General features: G+C 42.1%; 1 protein-coding gene across 3 annotated transcripts in view; it reads right to left on the bottom strand.

Annotated features, from left to right (window-relative positions):
• The window catches only part of DOK6 (docking protein 6), a 453595-nt gene extending 430485 nt beyond the window's left edge, over window positions 1–23110 (bottom strand). The window contains exon 1 of one of the 3 annotated variants that reach the window (XM_048840154.2): window positions 22317–23110. In XM_048840154.2, coding sequence (XP_048696111.1) covers window positions 22317–22382 — 66 coding nt within the window. In that variant the 5' untranslated portion in view covers window positions 22383–23110. The remainder of the gene's footprint in view (window positions 1–22316) is intronic. The other 2 variants (XM_048840153.2, XM_048840155.2) reach the window with 2 other exon arrangements.
• Window positions 23111–24961: the final 1851 nt, after the last annotated feature.

Raw genomic sequence — 24961 nt, 5'->3', positions numbered from 1 at the left:
TTAAAGTTTGGTCTTTCTTTGTCAAGTTAGTCCAATGCACAATACCAAAAAAAAAAAAAAATCTCAAGAGAAAGAAGACTTTACAAACACACATGCACAGTACCAGCTTTTTCCAATCATAGCAATCAACCCTTACAACCATAGCACCCTGATTTAAATATTTTTTAAACCTCTAGAAGTTTATTGCAGCTCAATTTTCCTTTTCCATTTGTAAATTTGGACTCATTAAATTAAGGCTGCCTGGATTTACTAGTGGATGAATAAGAAAAATAAAGTTACCAATGACATCTTTTAAGCCCTCTAAAAATCACATTTCCATAAAATATAGGAGAAAATTATATATTGGGTTATAAAGGTTTGTTTGACACTTTTTTAGGGTGACCTTCACAGCTCATAGTTTTGATACCCATGAATAATGCTGTCATCCCAAGCTCATACCACTAAAACCAGTAAACCACCACTTATAGGAAATGCAGACCTGTAAGTAGTTTTATACATATCACACACAAAAATCCATCAACAGTTTGCTCTTGGGTTGAAAATCCTTATGCATGCTGAAGGATTCTATGTAATGATGGGCCAAATTCATCCTTGTTGGTCAATCCCAGGCATATACTTGGCTCAGTGATGTTATACTTTTAATTAATCCATTAAAATGCCAACGAAAGTCTACAATTATATATGTATTAAGAGCAGGCCTTTACTCTTTATGCTGACTTCCAAAAAGTAGTAGAGAGAGATGAGTACTGGAATCCCCAGATGCTAGTTTTCCTGTCAGGCAGTCATTTTTTTATCTTCATGAAGGTCTTTGAAAAGGGGGGTCAAGGGGAGAGGAAATCAGAAAGATCCAACCAAAAGGAACCAATTCATCATAACTTTTAAATATGCACTTCACTAGCTTGCAGTGGAGAAAACACAATTATTTATTCCAGGTTTTTATGTTTTTGGAACAATTCACTATTATTTATATTACAACAATACCTAGTGACCCCAACCATGATCAGTGCTATGTACTGTACATACATAGGATATTAGACAATTCCTGCCCTGAAGAGCTTACAATCTAAATCAGAGGTTCTCAAACTATGGTACATGTACCACTGCAGGTGGTGCACTGACAGTTCCCTGTAAGTGGAGCTGCAGCATGCCTTCCCAGCCCGGTGGCTGCCAGGGCGGGAGAGAGACATCCCACCCCCACCCCTTTATCAGCCTGGTGGAGAGATTTAGTAGTCTATGATAAGATTTAATTGGGCCCTTGTGTTATTTTATTTTAACTCACATTTAATCCAGAAACAAAATGTGTATTTCTTTAAATTGGTACCTACTACACTACATACATAGTTTTAATTGGTTTCATTTTTCAGCTGTGTATGCATGATTTGTATTTGATGCAATTCAGCTAACCTACCTATTGTATGTATTGAGCATCCTTGTCATGTGGAAAGTACTGACTGTATCAGAATGTAGTGCTTTTTCAAAAAATATAACAGTTGTCAGACCAGTAAGTAGGATAATAGTCAACCCCCAGACATGGATTTGTGGTTGAAAACTGGATATTTGAAAAAGAAAAACAACTACAAATAATCAAACCAGTGACAGTGAGATCAGTGAAAAGTTCAAAATCGAACATGAGAGAGTACAGCAAGCGAAGATACATCTGCAAAGGAAATGTTTACCAGGAACCAGTACATCAAGTATGAGTACCGGTAATGAAAATACACTGAAACGCTGAAAACAGGTAAGACAATACCACTCAAGCTATATTAATATAGGTTTCAGAGTAGCAGCCATGTTAGTCTGTATTCGCAAAAAGAAAAGGAGGACTTGTGGCACCTTAGAGACTAACCAATTTATTTGAGCATAAGCTTTCGTGAGCTACAGCTGAATGCATCCGATGAAGTGAGCTGTAGCTCACGAAAGCTTATGCTCAAATAATTTTTTTAGTCTCTCAGGTGCCACAAGTACTCCTTTTCTTTTTATATTAATATAGGCTTCACATGGACTGGTGAACAAGCTAAACCAAGGCGACAATGTGTGTTATGCTATGCAGTACTGGCTAACAAAAGCTTGAAGCCTGCAAATCTCCGGCGTCATTTGGAGACAAATCATGTTGCTTTCAAAGATAAACCTCCTGAATTTTTTCAGCACAAACTGAATGAGTTGAAACAAGGGAAAGTTACAATGGTTGCTCATGCAACAGTAAAGGTAAAGGCCCTGGAAGCTTCATTTTGTACAAGCCTTTGAATCGCCAAAGCGGGGAAAGAACTCACACTATTGGGAAAGAAATTATTCCGCCTGCAGCTAAAGAAATTGCATTTATAATGTGCGGAGAGAAGACAGCAAAGCAGTTTGATTGTGTACCTCTTTCAAATGACACTGTCACACAGAATTCAAGATATGGCAGCTAATGTTAAAGATATTCTCATTAAACGTGTGAACAACAGTAGGTATTTTGCATTGCAGTTGGATGAGATGACTGATATCGCTAACGTTGCAAATCTTCTTACATAGACTAGGTATGAGTTGGAAGGAAAAGTACTGCAAGATATTTTGTTTTGTCATTCAATGCCAAGAAGAAAAACCTCGGACAACTTTTCCAGTTACTAGATGAGTTTGTGAAGGAACACAGTATTGACTGGCAATGCGTTGGAGTATGTACTGACAGCGCACAAGCAATGATGGGAAGACAGTGGAGTAATGGCTCGTATCCACGAAGTGGCACCTAATGCCACATGGGTGCACTGTAGCATTCATCAAGAGGCACTAGCTGCCAAGAAAATGACAGTAGAAATGAAGTGTGTTTTGGATTCTGCTGTGAAAACTGTTAATTTCATAAAGGATAGACCTATGAATTCTTGAATGTTTAGTGTACTGTGCAATGAAATGGATAGTTCTCATGTACAACTTCTTCTTCATACAGAAGCACGGTGGTTGTCAAGAGGCAAAGTACTTTCTTGTTTGTTCGAGCTACGTTCAGAAGTACAGCTATTTCTAACAGACCATCCATTCCAATTCATGTTTTGAAGATTCATCCTGGCTCTCGCAATTGGCTTACCTCTCCGATATAGTCACACGCCTAAAGGAGTAGAACGCTGGACGGCAGGGCATTTCAGTGATTATATTGGATGTGCGAGACAAAAAAAAAGAATCAATACAATGATCAAAAAACTTGACTTGTTTGCTAGTCACGTAAAAAAGGATGATTTCAGTTAATTCCCAACATTGGAAGGTTTTCTGTCTGAAAATGAACTGGTTCTTGACAAAAAAAAAAAAAGACATCAAAGAACATCTTGTTGCTCTTAAGCAACAGTTGAAGATTGCTTTCCAGTAGAAGCTGAACCAAAAAAATGGGTATGTAATCCTTTTAAAATCAGTGAGCTGCCCTCTGGTTTGTCCAATAAGGCACAAGAGTGCTTGTTGGAGCTTTCTTGTGACAAAACATTACAGTCAGAATTTAAAAGACATTCCCTAATTGAGTTTTGGATTCAAAGAACTGGAGAGTACCCAGAACTTGCAAACAAAGCAGTGCATTTTCTGATGCCATTTGCTACTACGTACCTGTGCAAGACAGGATTTTCCTCAAGTCCAAATAGAGAAGCAGGATGAATGCTGAACCTGACCTAAGGCTAAAGCTGACAAACATTACACCCAACTTCCCTGAACTTTGCTCACAAAAACAGGCACATCCATCATAAGAACATAAGAATGGCCATACTGTGTCAGACCAAAGGTCCATCCAACCCAGTATGCTGTCTACCATCAGTGGCCAATGCCAGGTGCCCCAGAGGGAGTGAACCTAACAGGTAATGATCAAGTGATCTCTCGCCTGCCATCCATCTCCACCCTCTGACAAACAGAGGCTAAGGACACCATTCCTTGCCCATCCTGGCTAATAACCATTAATGGACTTAACCTCCATGAATTTATCCAGTTCTCTTTTAAACCCTGTTATTGTCCTAGCCTTCACAACCTCCTCAGGCAAGGAGTTCCACAGGTTGACTGTGAGCTGAGTGAAGAAGAACTTCCTTTTATTTGTTTGAAACCTGCTACCCATTAATTTCATTTGGTGGCCCCTAGTTCTTATATTATGGGAACAAGTAAATAACTTTTCCTTATTCACTGTTTCCACACCACTCATGATTGTATATACCTCTATCATATCCCCCCTTTAGTCTCCTCTTTTCCAAGCTGAAAAGTCCTAGCCTCTTTAATCTCTCCTCATATGGGACATCACATTAAAAGGTAAGACTACGGATATTAAAATATGAGTTGTGCTTTTATGTGTAGAACAAAAAAAGTTAATAATTATATAACTTAATTATTAACTTTTTAACAAAGCGCTTTATAATAGTTAGCTAATGGCACAAACAACATTAAGTGATCCGCCGAGACACTCAGCAATTTTCAAGTGGTCCATGAAAAAAGTTTGAGAACCATTGATCTAAATAAACAAGATACTGAAGCACAGAAGGCCTGATTCTCACTCACACTAAGGCCACTTTAAACTATTTTGGCAGTATAGAGGCCTAAAAATGGATCTAAATGTAACTTATGCATACAGACAAATGAAAGTGACTTGCCAAGATCACAGATTAAACCTGTGGCAGAGCCCAGGAACTGAACCCAGATCTCTTAAGTACAGTCTAACATTTTACCCACATAGTGCTTGTTAACACTACCGGTTAAGTCGATGTAAGTTACATCTCTCAGGGGTGTGAAAAAAAAATCTCCCTGAGCAATGCAAGTTAAATTTACTTAAAGCAGTATCTACACCATGCTATGTCAGTGGGAAACGCTCTCCTGTTGACGATAGCATGTCTGGTGCAGACACATTACGTCGGCGCTGCTGCATTGATGCAGTGGCACCAATTTAGCACAGTAGTGAAGATAAGCCCATAGCCACCTTGCATTTAGAACAAGAGAGAGTCTTAGTTTGTTATTAGCAATAATAAATAAATAAAACCCTTCAAATCCTCAATACAGTTTAAAACCTAAGAACTATAGCAGTTAAGAATTTCTACAGTAAGACTTTAAAAAGTAAAACATACATATTGGTTTTCCTCTTGTCACAATTGTGGAAAGTTATTGCAGTCGCTGTGAGCTGAAATCAGTTTCTTTACTGAAGAGAGAACCTGTGGTGTTGTTTAAAGACAAGAAGCAGCAGTGCCTGTTAACAAAGGCTAACAATTTTATAAAGGATATGTTTGAAACCAAAATTCCTGACTTAAGAATTTTCTCTAGTTTTCCATTTGTTGTATTTCTGTCTACTTAAGTCTCTGTAGACATCTCTGCAATAGTATACATACATGGAGATCCCCAAGAGTCACTTCAAGGGTACCAGTAACTAGCAGTACCGCATGTCTACGATAAAAGTCATCAGAAGTAAAATAGCCTTGTCCTCAATGTCTGAACTTTCAAACATTTCAGCCAGAAAGTCTTTAGACAGCCAGTAAATATGTTAATTTAAGAGTCAGAGCCACAATCCCAATAGAATACAACACTGACAACATAATATTTGGCCTTATATAAATCAGCAGAAATTAGTATGGTCATTGTGGGCACATTACGTAAGAGTCGAGAGAACTCAGCACTTTGCAGGACCACTAAGTGCCTTCAGTTTTGTTTTTGTTTTTTTAATTCTCACAAGACCATAATGGTCTTTCAGTATTCTGATGTGGAAATTCTCTCCCTCAAGCAGACTTTCCATTGCAGTAGTGTAACCAACACACCTCCTGGGTGTGGTGCTCTGTCCCATCTAGTGGCACCAAAACCACTTAGAGAGAGAAGAATGAGTCTGCTCTAAAGCCTTAGCTAACAGCTAGTTGGCTTTTAGTTCATGCGGTAGAAGATCATGCACTAAGCTCAAGGGGTCCCCGGTTCGACCCCACCCGCCAATGACCAGAGTCTGTTGGCGTTACAGTAGCACTTCAAAAAGTTCAATTTCAAGGGCAAATATAATTATTCTCTTTTTACTAAACAATAGTTGCCTTCACTGGTAAAAGCAACTCATTTGAAAGCACTTTGCCAATATCTAATCATCACCAATAACATACTACAACAATTAAAGTTAAAAATAGAATGGATTTTTCCCCATCAAGTGCCAAGTATATTTGCACTATTTAAAAAAAATAATAATAATTTCCAACCACATTTGGATTGGATGAGTTCACATCATTTAGAATGTGATTTTAGAAATGGGGGTCAGGATAAATGAAAACCAATTATGAATTTTTGTCTGTAAATTAAAAATGTACCTTATGTGATCTACTCATTCTCCTCTTTCTTTTTCTAGAAATAAATACTTAATGACATCACAAGCAAGAAGAATGCACCATTTGTTCTGAGGATGGACAGCTCAGGAGCCATCACCTATAAGATGCATGTGGGCAAGGGAGAGAAAAGTATAAGAGAAGCACCTCAGACCTCTCCAAGGCATATTCTAGATTGGGGAAATAGGGCAATGTGAAGCATTTTATATTTTCCTCACACATCTCTGATTCTAGAATAAGTATGTGAGGCAGCTGGAGGAGGCAGTCTGGCTTTTCCTCAAACCCAGAAAGACATTTCAGAGTAGCAGCCATGTTAGTCTGCATCTGTAAAAAGAAAAGGAGTACTTGTGGCACCTTAGAGACTAACAAATTTATTAGAGCATAAGTTTTGGTGAGCTACAGCTCACTTCATCGGATGCATACAGTGGAAAATATAGTGGGGAGATTTTATATACACAGAGAACATGATACATTGGGTGTTACCATCCAGACTGTAACAAGAGTGATCAGGAAAGGTGAGCTATTACCAGCAGGAGACCACGGGGTGGGGGGGGGGGGAGGAGACCATGGGGTGGGGGGGGTGGAGTATGGACGACCTATTGTAGTGATAATCAAGATGGGAATGGCCCTATTCTTATTTTTTCAGAAGGTTTTCCCCACCTTTCACTAATTAGTTTTCCAATTCAAAAGGTATTTTTACATTTCTGGAGTGACCTTAATCTGTCTATACAACCGCTCTTTGATGCAATAGTTATTTATGTCTTTTTAACCTCCAGATAGAATTACCATAATGCATTTTACACAATCTCTGACAACAAAGATGTCTGAGCCCTTAAAGATTCTGCAGAATGTGGCAGCCTGACTTCTTAGGGAAGTTCACTGGACAAGATTTCACCAGTAGTCCCTAGACTGCACTAATTTTTCCAGTAAGTTCAAAGTGGAATTCAAGCTCTACTAATATTTGGCCCTAACTACATGAAAAGGGTCTTCTGTTTTCCAGACACTGCAATGGTAGCTGAGCTATGATAATACAACAGTCACTAACTGCCCTTAATTAAAGATTAGAAAATCTCTGAGCTGCTGATAGGACATTTTTTACACATTTCAACTCTACAACCCATTTTCCGGTTTGACTGACCGTCCGAATTTATTAGCCTCTCAGACATGACACAAGACTGTTTATTTACCCAGGAATAGTGAAGATATATCTTTAAGAATGTCTCTGGTTATCTGGAAGAGATGTTTTCTTTGACTTTATACTTTCTAATGTATAGTACTAAATTAAGAAGATGTCCTTTTTAGAGCTAACTATTGCCTGTATGTTAAGAACATTTTGATTAGACGTTCTAACAGGCTTAGGTAAGGTGAACATGATTTTTATTCATTTAAATAGAAATAAATTCATTTCTATTTCTCAACTCTAAAGTAATACAAATCTGGTTAGCCTATAAGTAAGCTTGGCAGAATTTATATATAATTGATGATAACGTCTACCTATTCTAAGCAGATTTTTAAATTTATCAATTTAAGTTTTCACAGTTGCATGAAATTATGTGATCAGACAATTAATTACAGTAGTGTTGATATTCAAAAAGTAAAAATCTTTATAAACCATTTAAACAAATTGTCAACATCACATGCTAAAATATAGAGTAAATTTCCTTACAGTCAACAAGTCATACCTCTTTTACTGTTCAGTTAGTCCATTTGTAACAAATCTAATCCAAAAGTCTAAATCACTGGACTTTGACTCTGCTAAATTTTCAGGATTTTTTTTTAAACTTTGCCTGTCTGTAATTTTAGATCATCATCAATGGAAATTTTTTGTTGTTGGTTTGTGTACGTATGACAAAACTGACTTTTACTGATAAAAATCTAATCCTTCCTAATCTACCAATAAGACATGTAAATTCTAACTAAACTTTTATTATGCGGTGACGCTGTATGATTGAAACATGACCATTTATAACATTGGTACTGCAACTGTTAGACAATTGCAACAAATCATATACAAAGTATATCATGGAAAGTATCAATGAAAAAGTTACAATCAAATACAATTATCCTGTTTGTATGTACATATCTAAAGTTACGAACATTGACTAGGTACCATTATTTCAAATGTGTTTACATCCAGTCTGCCCAGCACATTGTGATGAACTATTCAAGTTGATGGCCCATTAAAGAACACAATAGGCCATAGAAGAAGCTTGTCCCCACCTGGTGAGCCTTCCTGTGGATGCTTTATCCAAAAATATGGGTAATGGCTGCTCCTGTGACCCATCAAATCATGCAAGAGCATGTGACTAGCTCATGTGATCCCGGACTACATCTTATGCCTGTAATTTTCCACAAACTAAAAGGGTATGTCTACACCAGCAGGTACAGTGCCACTTAGAGTGCGCTGAAGGGAAACCGCTGTTGTGTGTTCACAGTGTCAACTGCCTGCTCAATAGCGTGTTCACACTTGCAGTGGTATTTGGAGCAGTGCACTCTGGGCAACTATCCTACAAAGCATCTCTTTCTCTTCTGCTGCTAAGAGTTGTTGGAAGGTAGAGGGGGCATGGGACATCCTGGGTCCTGTCCCAATGCCCCGTGATGAATTGCTTTGCATCCAGCAATCCCTGTACTTCTGTCTGCATTTAGAGCTATCTTTCAATGGTTTGGGTATGGCACGTGCTGCCTCTTCGATCTGCAGGAATGGATCCCACGCTGTTGATCAATATGCTGTTCGCTCTCACTAACACATCATGAGTGGCAGTGGAGTTATTCCTTAAACTATAAAAGCAAGAGGACGTTGACATTGATCTCACCATGCATAGTAGCTATGACACAAGATTGCTTGTGGCATTCACAGAGGTGCTGATCGCAGTGGAAAGCCACTTTTGGGCTTGGAAAAACAAGCCCTGAGTGGTAGGATCACATCGTCATGCACGTCTGCGATGATTAGCAGTGGCTGCAGAATTTTTAGATGAGGAAAGCCACATTTGTGGGACTGTGTGATGAGCTCGCCCCAGCCCTGAGGCGTAAGACCATGAGAATGAGAGCTGCCCTGCCATTGGAGAAGCATGTCGTGATTGCACTGTGGAAGCTGGCTACTACAGACTGCTACCAATCAGTCACTAACCAGTTCGGAGTGGGAAAGTCGACCGTTGAAGTTGTGTTGACGGACGTGTGCAGAGCCATTAAATCACATCCTGCTCTGAAAGATGTTGACTCTGGGCAACATGCCTGACATTGTGGATGGCTTTGCACAAATGGGCTTCCCTAACTGCGGAGTGGTGATAGATGGCACGCACATTCCAATTCTGGCACCAGACCACCTAGCCACTGAGTACATTAATCAGAAGGGGTATTTCTCTATGGTTCTCCAGGCGCTTTTGGATCACTGGGGCATTTCACGGACATTAACGCAGGCTGGTCCGGAAAGGTGCATAATGCACACATGACACTGGAAAGGTGCATGATACATCTTTTGGAACACTGACCTGTTCAGGAAGCTGCAAGCAGGGACTTTCTTCCTGGATCAGAAGATCACTGTAGGGGAAGCCAAAATGCCCATTGTGATCGTGGGAGACCCTGCCTACTCCTTAATGCTGTGGTTTAGAAAGCCATACACAGGGTACCTTGACAGTAGTAAGGAGCAATTCAGCAACAGGCTGTGCAAGTGCAGAATCACTGTGCAGTGTGCTTTTGGCCGTTTAAAGGCCCGCTGGCACTGCCTAAATGGGAGGCTGGACCTGGCCGATGACAATATTCCTATGCTTATAGTTGCATGCTGTACGCTCCATAATATTTGTAAAGGGAAGGGGGAAAGCTTCACTCAGGGCTGGACCATTGAGGCTCAGTGCCTGGAGGCTGAATTTGAACAGCCAGAGACCAGGGCTATTAGAAGGGTGCAGCACGGGGCCATAAGGATCAGGGATGCCTTGAGGCAGCAATTTGAAGCTGAAAGCCACTAATATTTGTTGCCATGCTTGGGCGTGCAGTGTTTGTAATGCTCAGAAATGACTGTGATTGGGGCTGACGATGCACTATGAAAGTTTAAGAAAATTGTCTGTTGCCTTGCAGGGCTCTGTTTGCTTTCAATTAATAGAATAAATATTGTTTTAGTTTGAAAGCAATTTTATTAAAAAACATCAACCGGAGGAGAGAGATAAACAAAAAAAACACATCAGCACTGAAGAAGACGGGGAAAGGGAAGGTCCCAGGTGGAGGTGGGGCCCCAGGACGGTTAAAGACTTGTGTATGTCAAGGTATAATATCCAACCTTCTCCTTTGAAGTACAGTGCAGCGGGTACTGTACTTCAGCAGGGCTCAACTGCAGAGGGACGAGTGTTGAGTGCAGTGAGTACTTGGAGTCTGCAGTGCTGGACTGTGACGGGGAGTTGTGGAATGCAGTGGGTACAGACTAGAGCCAGGAGGTTGATAAGAGTGTGTTGGCGGTGTCTGGGAGGGCGCATGTAAAAGAGTTTTGCGACAGTGACTGCAGAGGAAGGCAGGTGCGGAGCTGCTCTGTTTGCAGTGCTAGTAGTGCCGGGAGCATGTCTGTTTGGCACTCCATAATGTTTAAGAGCCGCTCCTTGGCTTCATTCTGGCGTGCTGCATTCTTCTTTCAGTCCCTCTACTCGCTGTCCCACCACTCCTTCAATTCTTGTACTTCAGCGACAGAGAGCATCATGATATCACGCAGAAAGTCCTCTTTAGTTCTTCGTGGCCACTTTCTAATTCTGCGCAGCCGTTCAGCCGGCAATAAAGAGGGAGACTGGGCTCCCAAGATCATATCTGTGAAGCCAAAATGCAACATTTTACAGAAGCAGTATTCTTTGCAACAGACCACGGATTTAAAACATAGCCACTATTCACATACCTGTCACTAACTGGCTAACCCCAGGCAAGCACACATGAGCCACAAGACCCCCAAAATGGTGAGAAATCACAGGGGCAGGGGAAATCAGTGTTCCAGGACCATACTGTACACTGGGCATGTGGCTCTTGGGGAGAGCCAGCAATGTGGGGGGAGGGGCCTTATCATTACTGTCCCCACATTTTCCACAGGATGTGTTCATTATGCAAGATATCTCGCTGCTGAGGGTGAGCAGGGAATCAAGGGAGGGTCTTCTCCAAGATGGTGGTTTCCACCCTGGTCCTTATACGGCTCACCTGTGTGTGACAATGGTCCCCTCCTCCCCTCCGTGATGTCAGAGTGTTGTGGGAAATTTACCCTTAATGGGGCAAGAAACAAAGCAGCTCTGCCAAAGAACCTGCAGCAGCAGATTGCCCAATATCGCCATGAGAGTTTTCTGGAGATCTGAAGCAGATTCCCATGAAGTTAGGGAGTCAATCAACGCCCTGTTCCGCCACTCAGACTCGGCATGTGGTAGTACGCACATCATACAGACACAAGCCTGCTTTCTGCAACCCTCCTCCCCCAACAACTCACTTCAACGACTCCCAAAATCAAAGCCACTTACCAGGGGCCTCCTCTCCCATTTGCGCTTCACCAAGATCTGACAGCTGCAACTGGCTAGCCTCCTCCAGGGTAGACAAAAACTCCAGGCTCCATGCATCTCTGACCTCTGAGTCGTCCTTTGCCTCTAGGTCCCCATCCCCCTCCACATCCTCATCCAAGATTTCCTCCTCCTGGCTCAGTCCCCTCTTGACTGGCACGCGAGCCACCGAAGTATCCACAGCGGCCTTTGCAGTGGAGGTGGGGTCACCGCCGAGTATCGCATCTTTTTGTAGAACCAGGGGCTCATGGGTGCAGCACCAGAGCAGCAGTTTACCTCCCGCACCTTGTGGTAGGCGTTCCGCAGCTCCTGCACTGCAGTGTGTCCCAATCATGGGCCCTTTCTATCATGCGTCATGAAATCTGTCCATAGGTATCGTAATTCATATGGCTGGAGCGCAGCTGGAACTGGAGAGCCTCCTCTTCCCAAATGCTAATGAGGTCCAGCAGCTTGGCATTGCTCCAAGCGGGGGAATCACCTGGTGCATGGAGCAGGCCTGGTCACCTGGAAAGATGTGCTGAGTTCAAAATTTTCAAAACTTTCAAAATTTCCAAGGAATTTAAGGGGTGGGCCACACGGTTCGTCATATGAGGTAAGGGGAGTAGAGTTCAAACCGATGACCAGAGAGGCAAGAACAGGTATTGTGGGACATCTCCCAGAGGCCAATCGCAGCGCTGTAATCAACCAGGATGTCTATGTAAAGGGACTGTTTTCCCCTTACTAAAACTCAGTGGGTGTGTTTTGGTTGGCTAGCTCCCAGTACCAAAGAAAGGGGAAGGGACGATGGGAAATCAGGACCCTGAGACTGACAGTCCCCAGGAACAATGCGGAGAGGCCAGCGCTCAAGGTCAGCCTGACTGACAGAGCGGGCAGGCTAATCAGGAAGTCGGGAGGCCAGGGCGGGCCCTGTCCTCCACATGAGCTGGAATTGCCTGGGTCAGACTGAGTGGGGCCGAGCTAAGTAGAAAGCAGGGCCCAAGCTGAGCTGGGGCCAGAAAAACAGCCCAGGAAGCAGGTCAGTGCTGGGAGCACAGTCACAGAAGCAGCCCACAGAGCAGACCTGTGCTGGGAGGAGATCTGCAGCAACCAGAGCCAGAGAACCAGCCCAGGGAGCTAGAGGCAGAGTGGAGCTGGGGCTGGAACAGTCCAGAGCCGGGTGTGGTGAGCATCTGGGAAGAGTGAGGGGGACCTTGGGCAGCGGGCCCAGCGTAGGGCCCTTTCAGGCCAGATTTGGAGGGGGATCACAATCCCAATGCGGCAGGGGCAATGCTGGGAAGAAGGGTCCTGCCACCTAAAGCCTGAGAGCTTGTGGCCACCGCCAGAGCAAATGTCCGACCTGTAGAATCCCTGCAGCACAGCCAGGGCCTGAGAAGGAGGCCTGTGGCTTGTGAGGAACAGACTGAACTTACCTTACATTCCAAAGATGCTGGTTGTGATGTCCCCACGCCACAGAGCAGGGTGACATGTTTTCCTTTAACTCCTTTCCTATTTTTTTTTAATTGACTGCTGTTCAAAGCAAATACAATTTATTGAACTGTATGTAGTGATCAGTGGGTCAGGGAAGGGTCCAGTGCAGAGAGAGCACCCCAGAGTGAAAACACCTTAGCACCTGCCCTCAGTGACCGCAACAAGCTGGGAGGCTCAATTCTGGGCCCATCCTTGTTGGGGTTACGAGGACTCTACCACACAGAGTGGAAGGGGAGCCCTCGAGGTCAGGCACGCCTCTGGGTAAAGGAAGTGGGAGTGAGGACTCAGATCCTTTCGCTAGCCCACTTCACCGGGATAGTGTATAAGCCTGGAAAGTTCCCCACAATAGCAGGACCATTCCCCTGCTTACAGCTACACTGGCACCGTTGTGCTGTAGCCCTGGCTGTATGCCTCTCGTCAGGGTGGCTTTTTAGAGCACTGCAACTGCGCAGTTTCTGTGCACTAAGTGACTTGACAGTGTGTACACCTCATGAGTTACGATGCAGAAAGCTGCTTTACTGTGCAGAAACTTGCCAATGTAGACAAGGCCTAAGACTGAGAGCACTCCTACCACATGGGAGAAGATATAAAAGACCCTGGAAGCATCTCCATGTTGCCTCTTTCCTGCTCTGATCTCTGGACTACGGACTTACACTAAATGTAAGTCTAACCAATTGACTGAGGACCTTCCAATCTTCTGGAACTTACCAGAAACTACAAGCCATCAGTCTGTAACATCATTGCTTCAAACCTGATACATACAATCATTGCAGAGTTCTTGTAATTGATTTCTTTGACCATTTTAAATCTCTCATTCTTTTCTCTTATAAATAAACCTTTAAATATCAGATAAAGGATTTGCAACAGCATGATTATTGAGTAAGATCTGAGTTATATATTGACCTGGGTAGGTGGGTGATCTTCTGAAATCAGAAGAACCCTTTGTTTGATTAAAATGGTTTTAAATAACCTCTCATCATAAAGTCTAGTCTAGTGTCTGCCTGATGAAATAAGGGCTAGGATACCTAAGAAGACTGCATTTCTGAGTTCTTGTTAACAAGAGTGGTGAGACAAAAGTTTACTTTTGTTACTGGCTGGGTCTATCTTATGGAAGAATAGCCACTAGTTTCGGGTGGGTCTGCCCCATTTCTCAGCAGTTTGTCCGGAATCTGGTATTCTCAGCTGTGACCCACTGAGGCACGGTGACATATGCTTATACATTTTAATTAATGATGAATCATTGAAAGGGACATCTATTTAACATTCATTATCTGTTAGCAGCAAAATAAATAAAGAGAACAGATGTCTGAACTGTGTCACTGTCTTTATTTTAACATGATATTCCTAAAACATTTCAAATTAGTACCTGTGAGAAATTTTATAGGGCAGATAAGCACCAACAGCCAGATTCTAGTAACCTTTACTCATGCAAACAGGCTTTACTCAGGTGAGTAGAAGGTGCACTATTAGCCCATTACATACAAAACTTCCCACACAACACTTTAATAAAGTACCCTTTAAATACTGCTGAATCTTCAAAGACCAGAGCAAACACAGCCAAACTATATATTTTATCTGGAAGTACAGGTTTGCAACAGATAAAATGTTAACTTAAGTCAGACATAGCTCTGGATATTAGAGCTGCATGATATGCTGCAGAGACTGACATGGTGTATTTAAAAATGTTTAAAAGATTACAGTGTAAAGGAAAATACCATAATTTTGTTTCAGAAACATGTTTCAATTCAGAAAGCGCCCAGCAATCTAAATCAATATCAGTAAATTGCCACAAACTGGAGTGTTATTTACCTCAAATATCTAAAATATTTTACAAAGCTTGGTACATCTACTTACAAATGTCAGCTAAATCCTGACATTTGTGGAAAGTGTTTGAATTAATAGCTTGTTTTGTCAAATTCAGAATAGTACACAAACTTTACAATGTATGAAATTCACAGAAACATTGCTCATCTTTTAAAAAAAATGAAAGCATCTTATTCTGTGCTTCTTAGAATTTTCTAGGTTTTATATATAAAAACTAAAGTGTAACTAATGTGAGCAAAAATTTGTTGTTGCTAGGCAACCCATAGAACACATTGTGAAGGCACAGGTGACAATCTATGAATGAATTAAAACAGAAGAATCATTTTGTAAAAGGTCAAATGCAACTCACTATTTGAATTCCTGACGAGCACAATTACTTATTATTATACATTTCAATCATAAACAAGTAGGTCATGATCCTGCCACAGTTATTCATGAGAAGGACTATTCAGAGGAGTACAGGTTGTAGGGTTTTTTTTTTTTTACAACAAGAAAATTCAGATTGTATGCAGTTTACTAATTTTCCTCTAAGGACCTGGCCCAAAGACCACTGAAGTCAATGGGATTATTTAAACTGAATTCAGTGGACTGTGAATCAGGCCCTTAATGCTCATAATAGGACAAAAACAACAGACCATTAACTAGTGGCTTAGTAGGGCCATTAATTTAGAGTGAAGGCATACTAACTGCTAAAAATCAGATAAAAATTTATTGCCTAATCACTGGCATGATGAAGGGTTCAATTCCACAAACCCTTATTCCCATGAGTAATCAGTACACAGATGAGGAGTAATCCCTTTGAAACCAATGGGAGAAAATGTTGTAGTTCCCATAACCTGCAGTAACATAGAGGCAATGCACATAATCTTCAGGAGAGAAACTGCCACTTAAGGCCAAGCACAAAATATTTAATATGAATGTAAATAGTGTGTAAATCCTTTTAATGCCACATCTCCGACTGTCTTGAAGTGGTGTGACAATAATAGAAGTTCCTTCACACAGAATTAGACTTATGAATGCTGAGGGTCAGAAGATTCATTAATATTAAATAAAGCACATTATAAACAGAAATTATGTTAAAAGCACTCATATTAATTGTTTTCATGCACTGAAATAAGTCAGTTTATTTCACAAAGGATGACGATGACATCATAGGCGCCATCGTGAATTCCTTCAAAGACCTTGAGCAAATGTAACAGAAAATATAGGGTAAACTACAGAAAGAAAATATTCAAGTCAGCGCATTCCACATAATATCAAGTTGCTGCTTTTGTTCATAATAAGTTACCACAATCTAACCAGGTGAAAGACCATCCATTATGCCCATTACATCCATTATAACCCCTCCAGTTAAACAGAGCTTTTGTTCTCAATCAATATAAGCTAAAGCATTGCACATTTTCTTGACTTATTCTTAGCCAGACTGTAATTTAAATATCAACATGCTGCAAGGTATTTACTGCAATGTTTCAAGAGAAACCCCAGACTGCAGCTTAGTTCACGTTCACAATAATGCTAACTCTGTCCTCAATCAATCAACAGGAAAAGCACTGTGCTCGTCTTCAGAAAAGCTACCTGTAATGATTTACTAGCATGGTTAAAAATAGTTTGCTATATGATAAAACTTTTCATTTACTGGCTAACAGCAACCTGTTATTTATTACTCAATCAAGGCTGACTGGCAGATACAATTTTCTCTTTGGATAACAGCATTAGAGCACAAAATGAACCACTCAGCAAATAATTCTGCTCACAGTGTGGAAACACATAAACAACAGGATATATTCACAAACAATGAAAATTTCTATTATACAGAATTCTTTTGTACTGTAGTCAAAGTGCACAATAAATAAAATAAATGTTGTGACCAAAGAGGTTGAAATGGATCAAAACAAAACTGTAGAAATGATACAATACTCCTTTTAATTAGACTATTTAACGTGACATCAAATTGTTTTCCCTCTTAGAAACAGCACTTCAACAATGCATGAAATCTTTGCAGCTCAGGATATTAGAAGACAATAAAAGGATTCCTGTCTCTTACAAGGAAGTTGCAGCCTGTGAGCACAACTAGTATGGTGTAAAATTGTGTCAGACGAATTTTAATGCAACACAGATATGAAAGATTCAAAAAGAACAAAGGCAGCATAGTACTATTCCACACTACACAAATGACCTATTATGATCTGAACAGCACACCACATTACAATTAAAGTTATTTCAAAAGAGGGTCACACAGTTCAAATGTAACGGCTGCAGAATGAGGTATTTCCTTTATGTAATATTAGAGAAATGCAAAATATCAAACACTGTGGTAATGTTAGAAAGTTGAAAAGACACTCATATTTAGGCCACTGGGAATCCAGATCTTTAAAAAAATGCTTTAATTACAAGTATTATCCTTACTGACTATAGATTCCAAATTTGTGGGAGTTCAGATATTTATAAAAGACTGTAATTGATGTGCATATATTTAGGATATTTTCGTGCACAGACTTTAATAGACCGCATTTCAAGTTGCTGGGCATTCTAAAATACTTTGTGTACCTTTTTAAAATGTTTAAATTAATGAAAGTAACTCGAGTCTTGGTGGGTTAAATTTAGGCAGACCAGAAGTCCTCATTTAATAGGGACAGTACTGATTTTTGGGTCTTTTTCTAATATAGGCTCCTATTATCCTTCACCCCAGTCCCGATTTTTCACACTTGCTGTCTGGTCACCCTAGTTAAACTAGTTGGGTAAATTTCTTCCACATCCTGCTGCTTCTGCAGCAGCTTAAATTATATTCCCAATGGTGGCAGTTGACAGACTTTGACAAAAACAGAATTGCAAGTAAGGTTTCTCTCTGTGATATTATTGTCTCTGATTCTGGATCAGAAGGAGCTATTTTTACCAGCTGCGTAAAGAAATAGTGTACACAATGGGATCAGTTTGAAAATTGCTGGATGGCAAAAAAAGTACACACAAACCCATTAAGATGTAAGCCTAGTGTTAGACTGGTGCTTGGTTAATGGGGGTGGGGGGAGGCGAAGAGACAACAAAATAAAGATAATCGGTACATCACGTAGATCCACTGTGAAACAAGTCATTATCAAGCCTGGTAAGATGTTTTGTCATTTATTTCCATCAGGACTTGGGCCCTTTCTTTAATCCGAAATAATCATTTTGGTATGAAATCATTAACCCATGGCTACAGTGTTGATTGCAAGGAATAATAATTCTCCTACTTTCCCTGAAAAAGAGTAGAATATACTTGTATAATAATCACAACTTAAAAATGGATGCTGCTATTGAGAATGTTAAACAAAGAGAGAACTTCCTATACTGAAATCTAATTCAACTATATCCCTGTGTAGAGAGGGATTAACCAATGGACTACATGGCATTAAGAATTAAACCAAAATATACCTTTAATAAAATAGTGATTCATGTATCATATTTTATATGAAAGCACTCATAAAGAGACATTTTTCTTCTAAGAACTGTGAAATTCATAAGTTGTGATAAGATGGCTTTAGTTTCCAGAAACTATATATTCTACCAAAATTTCACTCCAAACCTAAGATTAATTTGTTTTTCAAAAACGAATTACACTTCCTCTGTTTGTACTATAGCACTGTTTCACCCACCTGAACATCAGACTGTCACTCCACAGGTTGCATTAGAACACAATATCTTTAGTTTGGTTCCCAGCCAGGGCTCACTCAGTCATAAAACAAGACTGAATATAGCAAAAGCACTGGAAGAACCTTTGTAATGGGTTGGCCACCTGCCTAGAGGGTAGAAGAAGCTTTATAGCCCAGGTTTGGCATTAAAGTGGCATTAGCCATCTAGGCTCTCCCAGTTCTGATCTACTTTTACAGGCTACAGGAAAACATTCTTAGAATTTAGATCATTATAATAGAAAATGAATGTATGTAAATTTTAGGGAAATTAAATAATTTAAGAAATACCCTAATGAGATAAAATGCTCTTTACATATTTCAGAATTATCTAGGCAACAAGTTCCAACATACAGACCCTCTATTTCATTATTTATTTTCTTGGATGATGAGAAAATTCATGTTATTACATCCCCTAAAGAGGATTTATTCACCTACAGGAAGACAGGCTTTAGTACACTTTTTTAAGGCTTAACTGTAAAATACTACAGTCAGACTCTCTCATTCATTTGGAAATATACTTCTATATAAGGAAAGGAACCTGAATCTTTAATGTTTCATTTTCTGAATAAAATTTGCATTCATTTAGAAAATTCAGGCAGGATAGGATCTGATTAGCTATAGACAATACACACACATTCATACATTTCAACCACAGCATCTCACGATTTTTGATGCTATTTTTTTACACAATAATATGCATTTGTACATTATATGTGATATATTTAGTTTACTCACATCTGCATCTCTACTTTCCACATATAAGCTTAAACTAACATCTACCTGAGGTGTGAAATCTGAACTCTCACGCCCTACATCTTTTCAACAGGAGACAATTTTCCAGAGAGACTACAGAGATGGTCTAGTCTACCTTCTCCAGCACACCAGCCCAGCTACCATGAATAAGGTGTAGTTCTGAAGAACACTCCATTGTTATCAGCCACACGTCAGATTTACAGCTCTAAAAGTACTTCAACCATATAAGCTATGCCATGATGAAATTCCTGTCTTCATATGTGTCACTTGTGGATGTTTACATTAACCTTGTGTGATGCCTGCTAATAATGCAGCCATTATATGTTTACTGCATATACTCTTCCTTTAATTTGTACATATTTAGAGGTACGGCCAATTATTTTCGGAAGGTAAGTCAACAAGACAATTCTGCCTCCAATTAAGAGCCCTAACGTGCTGTGATACTGCCCGGATTCAATCTTTTCATTGCTTTGGATCAGTCCCCCATAATACCACTACTGACTCAGAAGCTAAGGGTTAACACACGCCACTAAGGTTCAGAGATAGCTTTCTGACACCAACTAACGCTTGACCGTACAAATCATGATTTTTGGAAGGGGGGTGGGTGGGGGGGGGGAGGCGTGATTGCTCGCTGTACTTAAGATAATTTCCCTAACATTTCCCATCTGAAGGCTAGGGGAGTCGGCTGTAGGTGGGATTCCAACCAAACTCTGCTGTGTCCTTTGGGAAGGAACATCCCTGTCACGACAGAAAAGTGTCCCAAAGGTCATAGAATATCAGGGTTGGAAGGGACCTCGGGAGGTCATCTAGTCCAAACCCCTGTTCAAAGCAGGACCAACCCCCAACATTTGCCTCGGATCCCTAAACGGCCCCCTCAAGGATTGAACTCACAACTGTGGGTTTAGCAGGCCAATGCTCAAACCACTGAGCTGCCCCTCACCCCCTCAATTTATGATTATTTCCATTGCCCTGTGCACCGCGTCTGCAAGCTAAGCATCGCATCCGGGAGAGCGAGAGAGATTAGCTCTGCGATAAGCTCCCAGCTACTTGTAGAACTGCAGATTTCATACGACCTCTCCCTTATCTGGCTTTGGGGTCGAGAAGAGGGAAATATGATGCAGAAACACGGCTCATGCTTTCGAGAAAAAGCCCTTGACATGAGAGCTGGAGCCTGAGACTGCACCTTCCTCCCTGCCCTCTGCTGTGACTGCCTGCCTGATTCAAACCCGGCTCCGCAGCCGACACACCGCCGGCTTGGTTTAAATTCCCTTCGCCTTCCTGGCTAAGCAGCCCATTACGCGGGAGGCTCCACCATAGTGTCTCTTCTGAGCACCTAGTAGGATTCTGCTCTGAGTCACTCGGGTGTGAATTCGAACTCACGCCACTGAAGTCAATGGAGAAGTTAATTCTTCATTGCACCTAGGGAGCGGAGACCAGAATTGTTACTGCCCCTTCTCAGCACGTTGTCTGCACCTCTTTCTCAGGAGGAGCCTTTCTTAGCAGCAAACAAGCACCGGTGCTATCAACTGAACCCCTTTCCCTTTACTCCAAACACCTGCCTGTCTACAAACACGTGTAGGAATTGAAGGAACTCCTGGATTGGGGACTAATCACACTGCTTCCCGTAAACTGGCAATGTTCTCCCTGAACTTCCTAATAAAATCATAAAAGCTCTTCTGGCTCATGCATTCAAACAAAAGCAAACTAATCATGATTTCGGCTGGAGTTCATTAGGGCCTTTCAATTCGTATTGCTCCAGCACCCGCAAGACACACACACAGAGAAAAGGGAAAGTTCTGAAGCGTTTAGAAGTGTCTGAAGTTTGGAAAGTTCTGTCCGTTCTGTTGATGTTTCTGTCTGTCTGGGTCGCTGTATCGCTGCCCTTCAGAGCAAGCTTTTATGGACTAGCAGAGTAAGCATTACCTGTCTAGTGTACACTCTTGAAAGTGACTCTGACTACCGCTTTGGGTTACACCGTTTCGGCCGCTTTTTCCTATCCATTGGCATATATATTTGCACACACTGGCGGTTGTCAACCAGTGTGTCTGTCAGTCTTTCAATTCCCCTTCCAAGCAGTCTGCCCATTCAGATGTAACTCCCCTCGCCCCCAATTTTCCTACACTCCTCTCAGCCCCCCAGTCCAGCTACTTTGCTCCTCTCCTCCGGCCCAGAGCCATAATTCTTCCTGCACCAATCTTCGCTGCTTCCTCAGTTGGTTTGCCAGGCTGCTATGGAGCCGTTCAAAAGTCTCGGGTTTTTCCATCATTTCCTTCTGTTGGAGCCATCCCTCCTCTAACGGAGAAAGGGGATCTCTGGCAAAAGTTTGCAGAGACTTCCTCCCCCCCGGTTCAAGTGGAAGCTTTAAACGGGGAGTGGATGGGGGAAGAAACACCCAAAGGGAAATTTCCTCACCAGCTTGAGACACCGCGACAGGGAAAAAGAGGCTCCCATCAAATTACAAAACTCAATCACCTCTATTAGCCAAACAAGTCAATCATCAAGGAAAACAGGAAAAAACGGTGCCTTCACTGGGGGGAAGAGACTGTCTGTAAGGTACACAGCCAACGCAAAGCCCTCCTCCAACCTAAGTAAAGGGAAAGCAAAGTCGAGGCAGCAGCAGCAGGTCCCTGCTTCCCCCCGCTGTCCCCAGCACCGCCACTTTCTCTGCGGAGCTGGGAGCAAGCCCTGCTCACCCACCCAGGCAGCATGCTGCCTGCCAGCCCCGGCAAGGAGGTGTGGGTAGGTGCCCACTCCTGCCTCCCGACCCCCCGCAAGTGCCAGGGAAAGGCGCGCGAGAAGGACCGGCGGAAAGAAAGCAACCGGCTCACCCCCAGCTTCCTGCTGCGGATTTTCACGTAGCCCTGCTTGACGATATCGTTAAAGTTGGAGGCCATGGCCAGCGGTGCCGCCTGCTTCCGCCGCTCACAGCTCGGGGGCCTCGTCCTCCTCCCGGGGAGCCTCTGGCATGCGGGTAGCAGCAGCCTCCGGGCTGCTCCCGGCTCCCGCCTGGCTCGCGCTGCCCGGCTGCAGCCCGCTCCCCCCGCAGGGCGCCGCGCTCAGCCCCGGAGCCCCTGGAGCGGCGGCGGCGGCGGCGGCAGCGAGGGGGGAGCGCGAGCGGCTCCGCTCCAGCAGCCGCAGCGGGGAGACGAGGAGAAAGGGGGGGATCGACGGCCGCCGCCGGCGCTACTGCGCGGAGCCGAGACCCGCTCCTCGCTCCTCCGCCAGCGGTTTGCTCCCCCCGCCCCTGCTGCTCCCCCCGCCGCCGCCGGCACAGGCACAGAAGCCGCCCCCCCGCATCACTCGGCGGCCGCGCCACCGCTGTCCGGACCGCACCATCCGCCGGCGCTGCGAGGGGGAGGGTGGGCACCGGCTCCGGGCCGCCTCCTCACACCTCAGCAGCCGGGGGAGGAGGGGAAGGCACCATCTGCCGGTCCCACCTCCAGGCTCTCTTCCCCGCACCTCAGCCGGGCACGCTCCACCTCCGCGGCTGCCTACGCCCCCGGGAGAAGATGCTCGGGGAGTTGATGCCCTCGGCTCACCCAGCCCCTTTTGTGACCCAGGGGAACAGCACGGATTTCCTGGCTCAGGTAGCGGAGGGAAGAGGCGAGCAGGGGGCTAATTTTGCCTCTTAAAAACGTCTTAAGGGAAATAATCCTTGCCCTTCCCTCGGGCTCGTCCAGTTGGGCTGTGACTGTTGAAGGCAGAGATCATCCTTCCTATGTTTGTACTGTGCCTAGCACAATAAGTGCAACTGTCATTTCAATAAATAACTATAATGGTCCATTTTGAGACTGGGGCAGCTGCTTAAGGATTTTTACATTTGATCAGGGCACACGTGCATCCTGGTAGGCACAGTCCCTGCATATTTTCATGTGGACAAAGTCATGTCAGAATTGACATGCACCAAAAAGTGTTGGGTACACTTGTGAGAGGACCAAATCCTGCAAACACTGACAGGCGAGGGAAACTTTACTCAGCGACCAGTCTCTTTGGTTGAGATTTTCCAACCCAGGCAGGGCATTTAGACCCAAGAACACCCACTGAAATTAAACAACTATATAACCTGTATGGCTAAAATGATTTGAAAAGCTCAGACATTTAGTTTAAAGTGACTCAGGTGTGTATTTGTTTGAGGATCATGTCTATATTGTGCTAAAAGTATAGGCATGAGTGGTCTACACATAGGCATAAAGAAAGGCTGGGCTTTTTTCTTTTTTTCTTTTTAAGGCATTCAGGAATGCACACTACATCCCATTGCCAAACACTCTGCAGCATTGCATCAATATAATCAACATTTTGAACAACCAACAAAAAAATAAAGTAGAAGTCCCTTTGAGCTTGAGAAATGGAACTCCACACTGTGCCACACACATACGTACTATACTCTCAGCAGTGATAAGTATGTCTTTAATTATAATGCTCCTTGAGGCAGATCTAGCAAAGAACGATTCTGCACTAAAGCTAGATTATGTTTTGAAGACACCAGGAAAAACAACTCTGATTGATTTACTTGTCTACCTTGGGTTTGCACATACCTAAAACAAACAGGTGATTTAGCCTGCTGCACAAAGCCAAGCTATCGATGTAAGAGGCACACACATTAGATTTTCCTGGTATCTAAAATATTTTTTTTAGAATATTTTATGTGAAAGTTAGAGGTTTATAATAGGCTTAATGAAAGTTTAATGACTTTTTTTTTACTAAAAAATTGCTGTTCTCAGTAAAATTGCACAATTGACCCCTGAAGTGTTATTTATGAAGAATTTTGCATTATACTGTACATATATATTACAGATTTGAAGTGTGCTTTTGAGGTGAGATCAAAAGTACACTTTTCCATAATTTCCCTTTTCTATTTTAAATGGTTTTCATATCTGTCTCAGTAAAAAATGTTAATGTACAGGACATTAAAATTATATTATATTATATTGTTTTTCCCATTAAGTGAATTTCTTCTCTGAAATAATAATATTAAGATTGGCCAACCTTTGGGCAAGTTGTACTTTCCAGTAAAACTCTCTAGAGTTACATCTAGAAATACACTTTAAGCACAAAGGGAAAAGATGGAGAAAGATCAGAATCTGGAAAATAGATTTCAAAGCTTTGGAGATGGAGTTATGAGTAAAGGCTATGCGACTTCAATATATATTTTATATTAATATATAGGAATAATAAGTGGATTAAAATATAAGGCTTGATGTGTCTGGAACTCCAGATTTTTTTTTAAACTTATCTGAAAGTCTAGACTTTTACATTTTCTCTTGCATCCCATTGTCTTGGTTTAGGACCCTATTTTAGGAAAAGACTGAGCATTAACAGTCTGTCCATTGACAATAGTGGGCTTTGGATCAGATCCTAGTGAACTGGAAATTTTCCAAATGCTAGGGAAGGAATATTCTTACTCACCTTCCAATTTTATCTTTTATTCCTGTTTAATTTAAACTTTATTTGTTAACAGATAAGTGAGGTGAGA

This window comes from Caretta caretta, chromosome 2, assembly GCF_965140235.1.
Source record: "Caretta caretta isolate rCarCar2 chromosome 2, rCarCar1.hap1, whole genome shotgun sequence".
In the NCBI taxonomy this organism is placed as follows: Eukaryota; Metazoa; Chordata; order Testudines; family Cheloniidae; genus Caretta; species Caretta caretta.
Note: the sequence above shows the minus strand (reverse complement) of the source record. Positions and strands in the feature narration are given on the sequence as shown.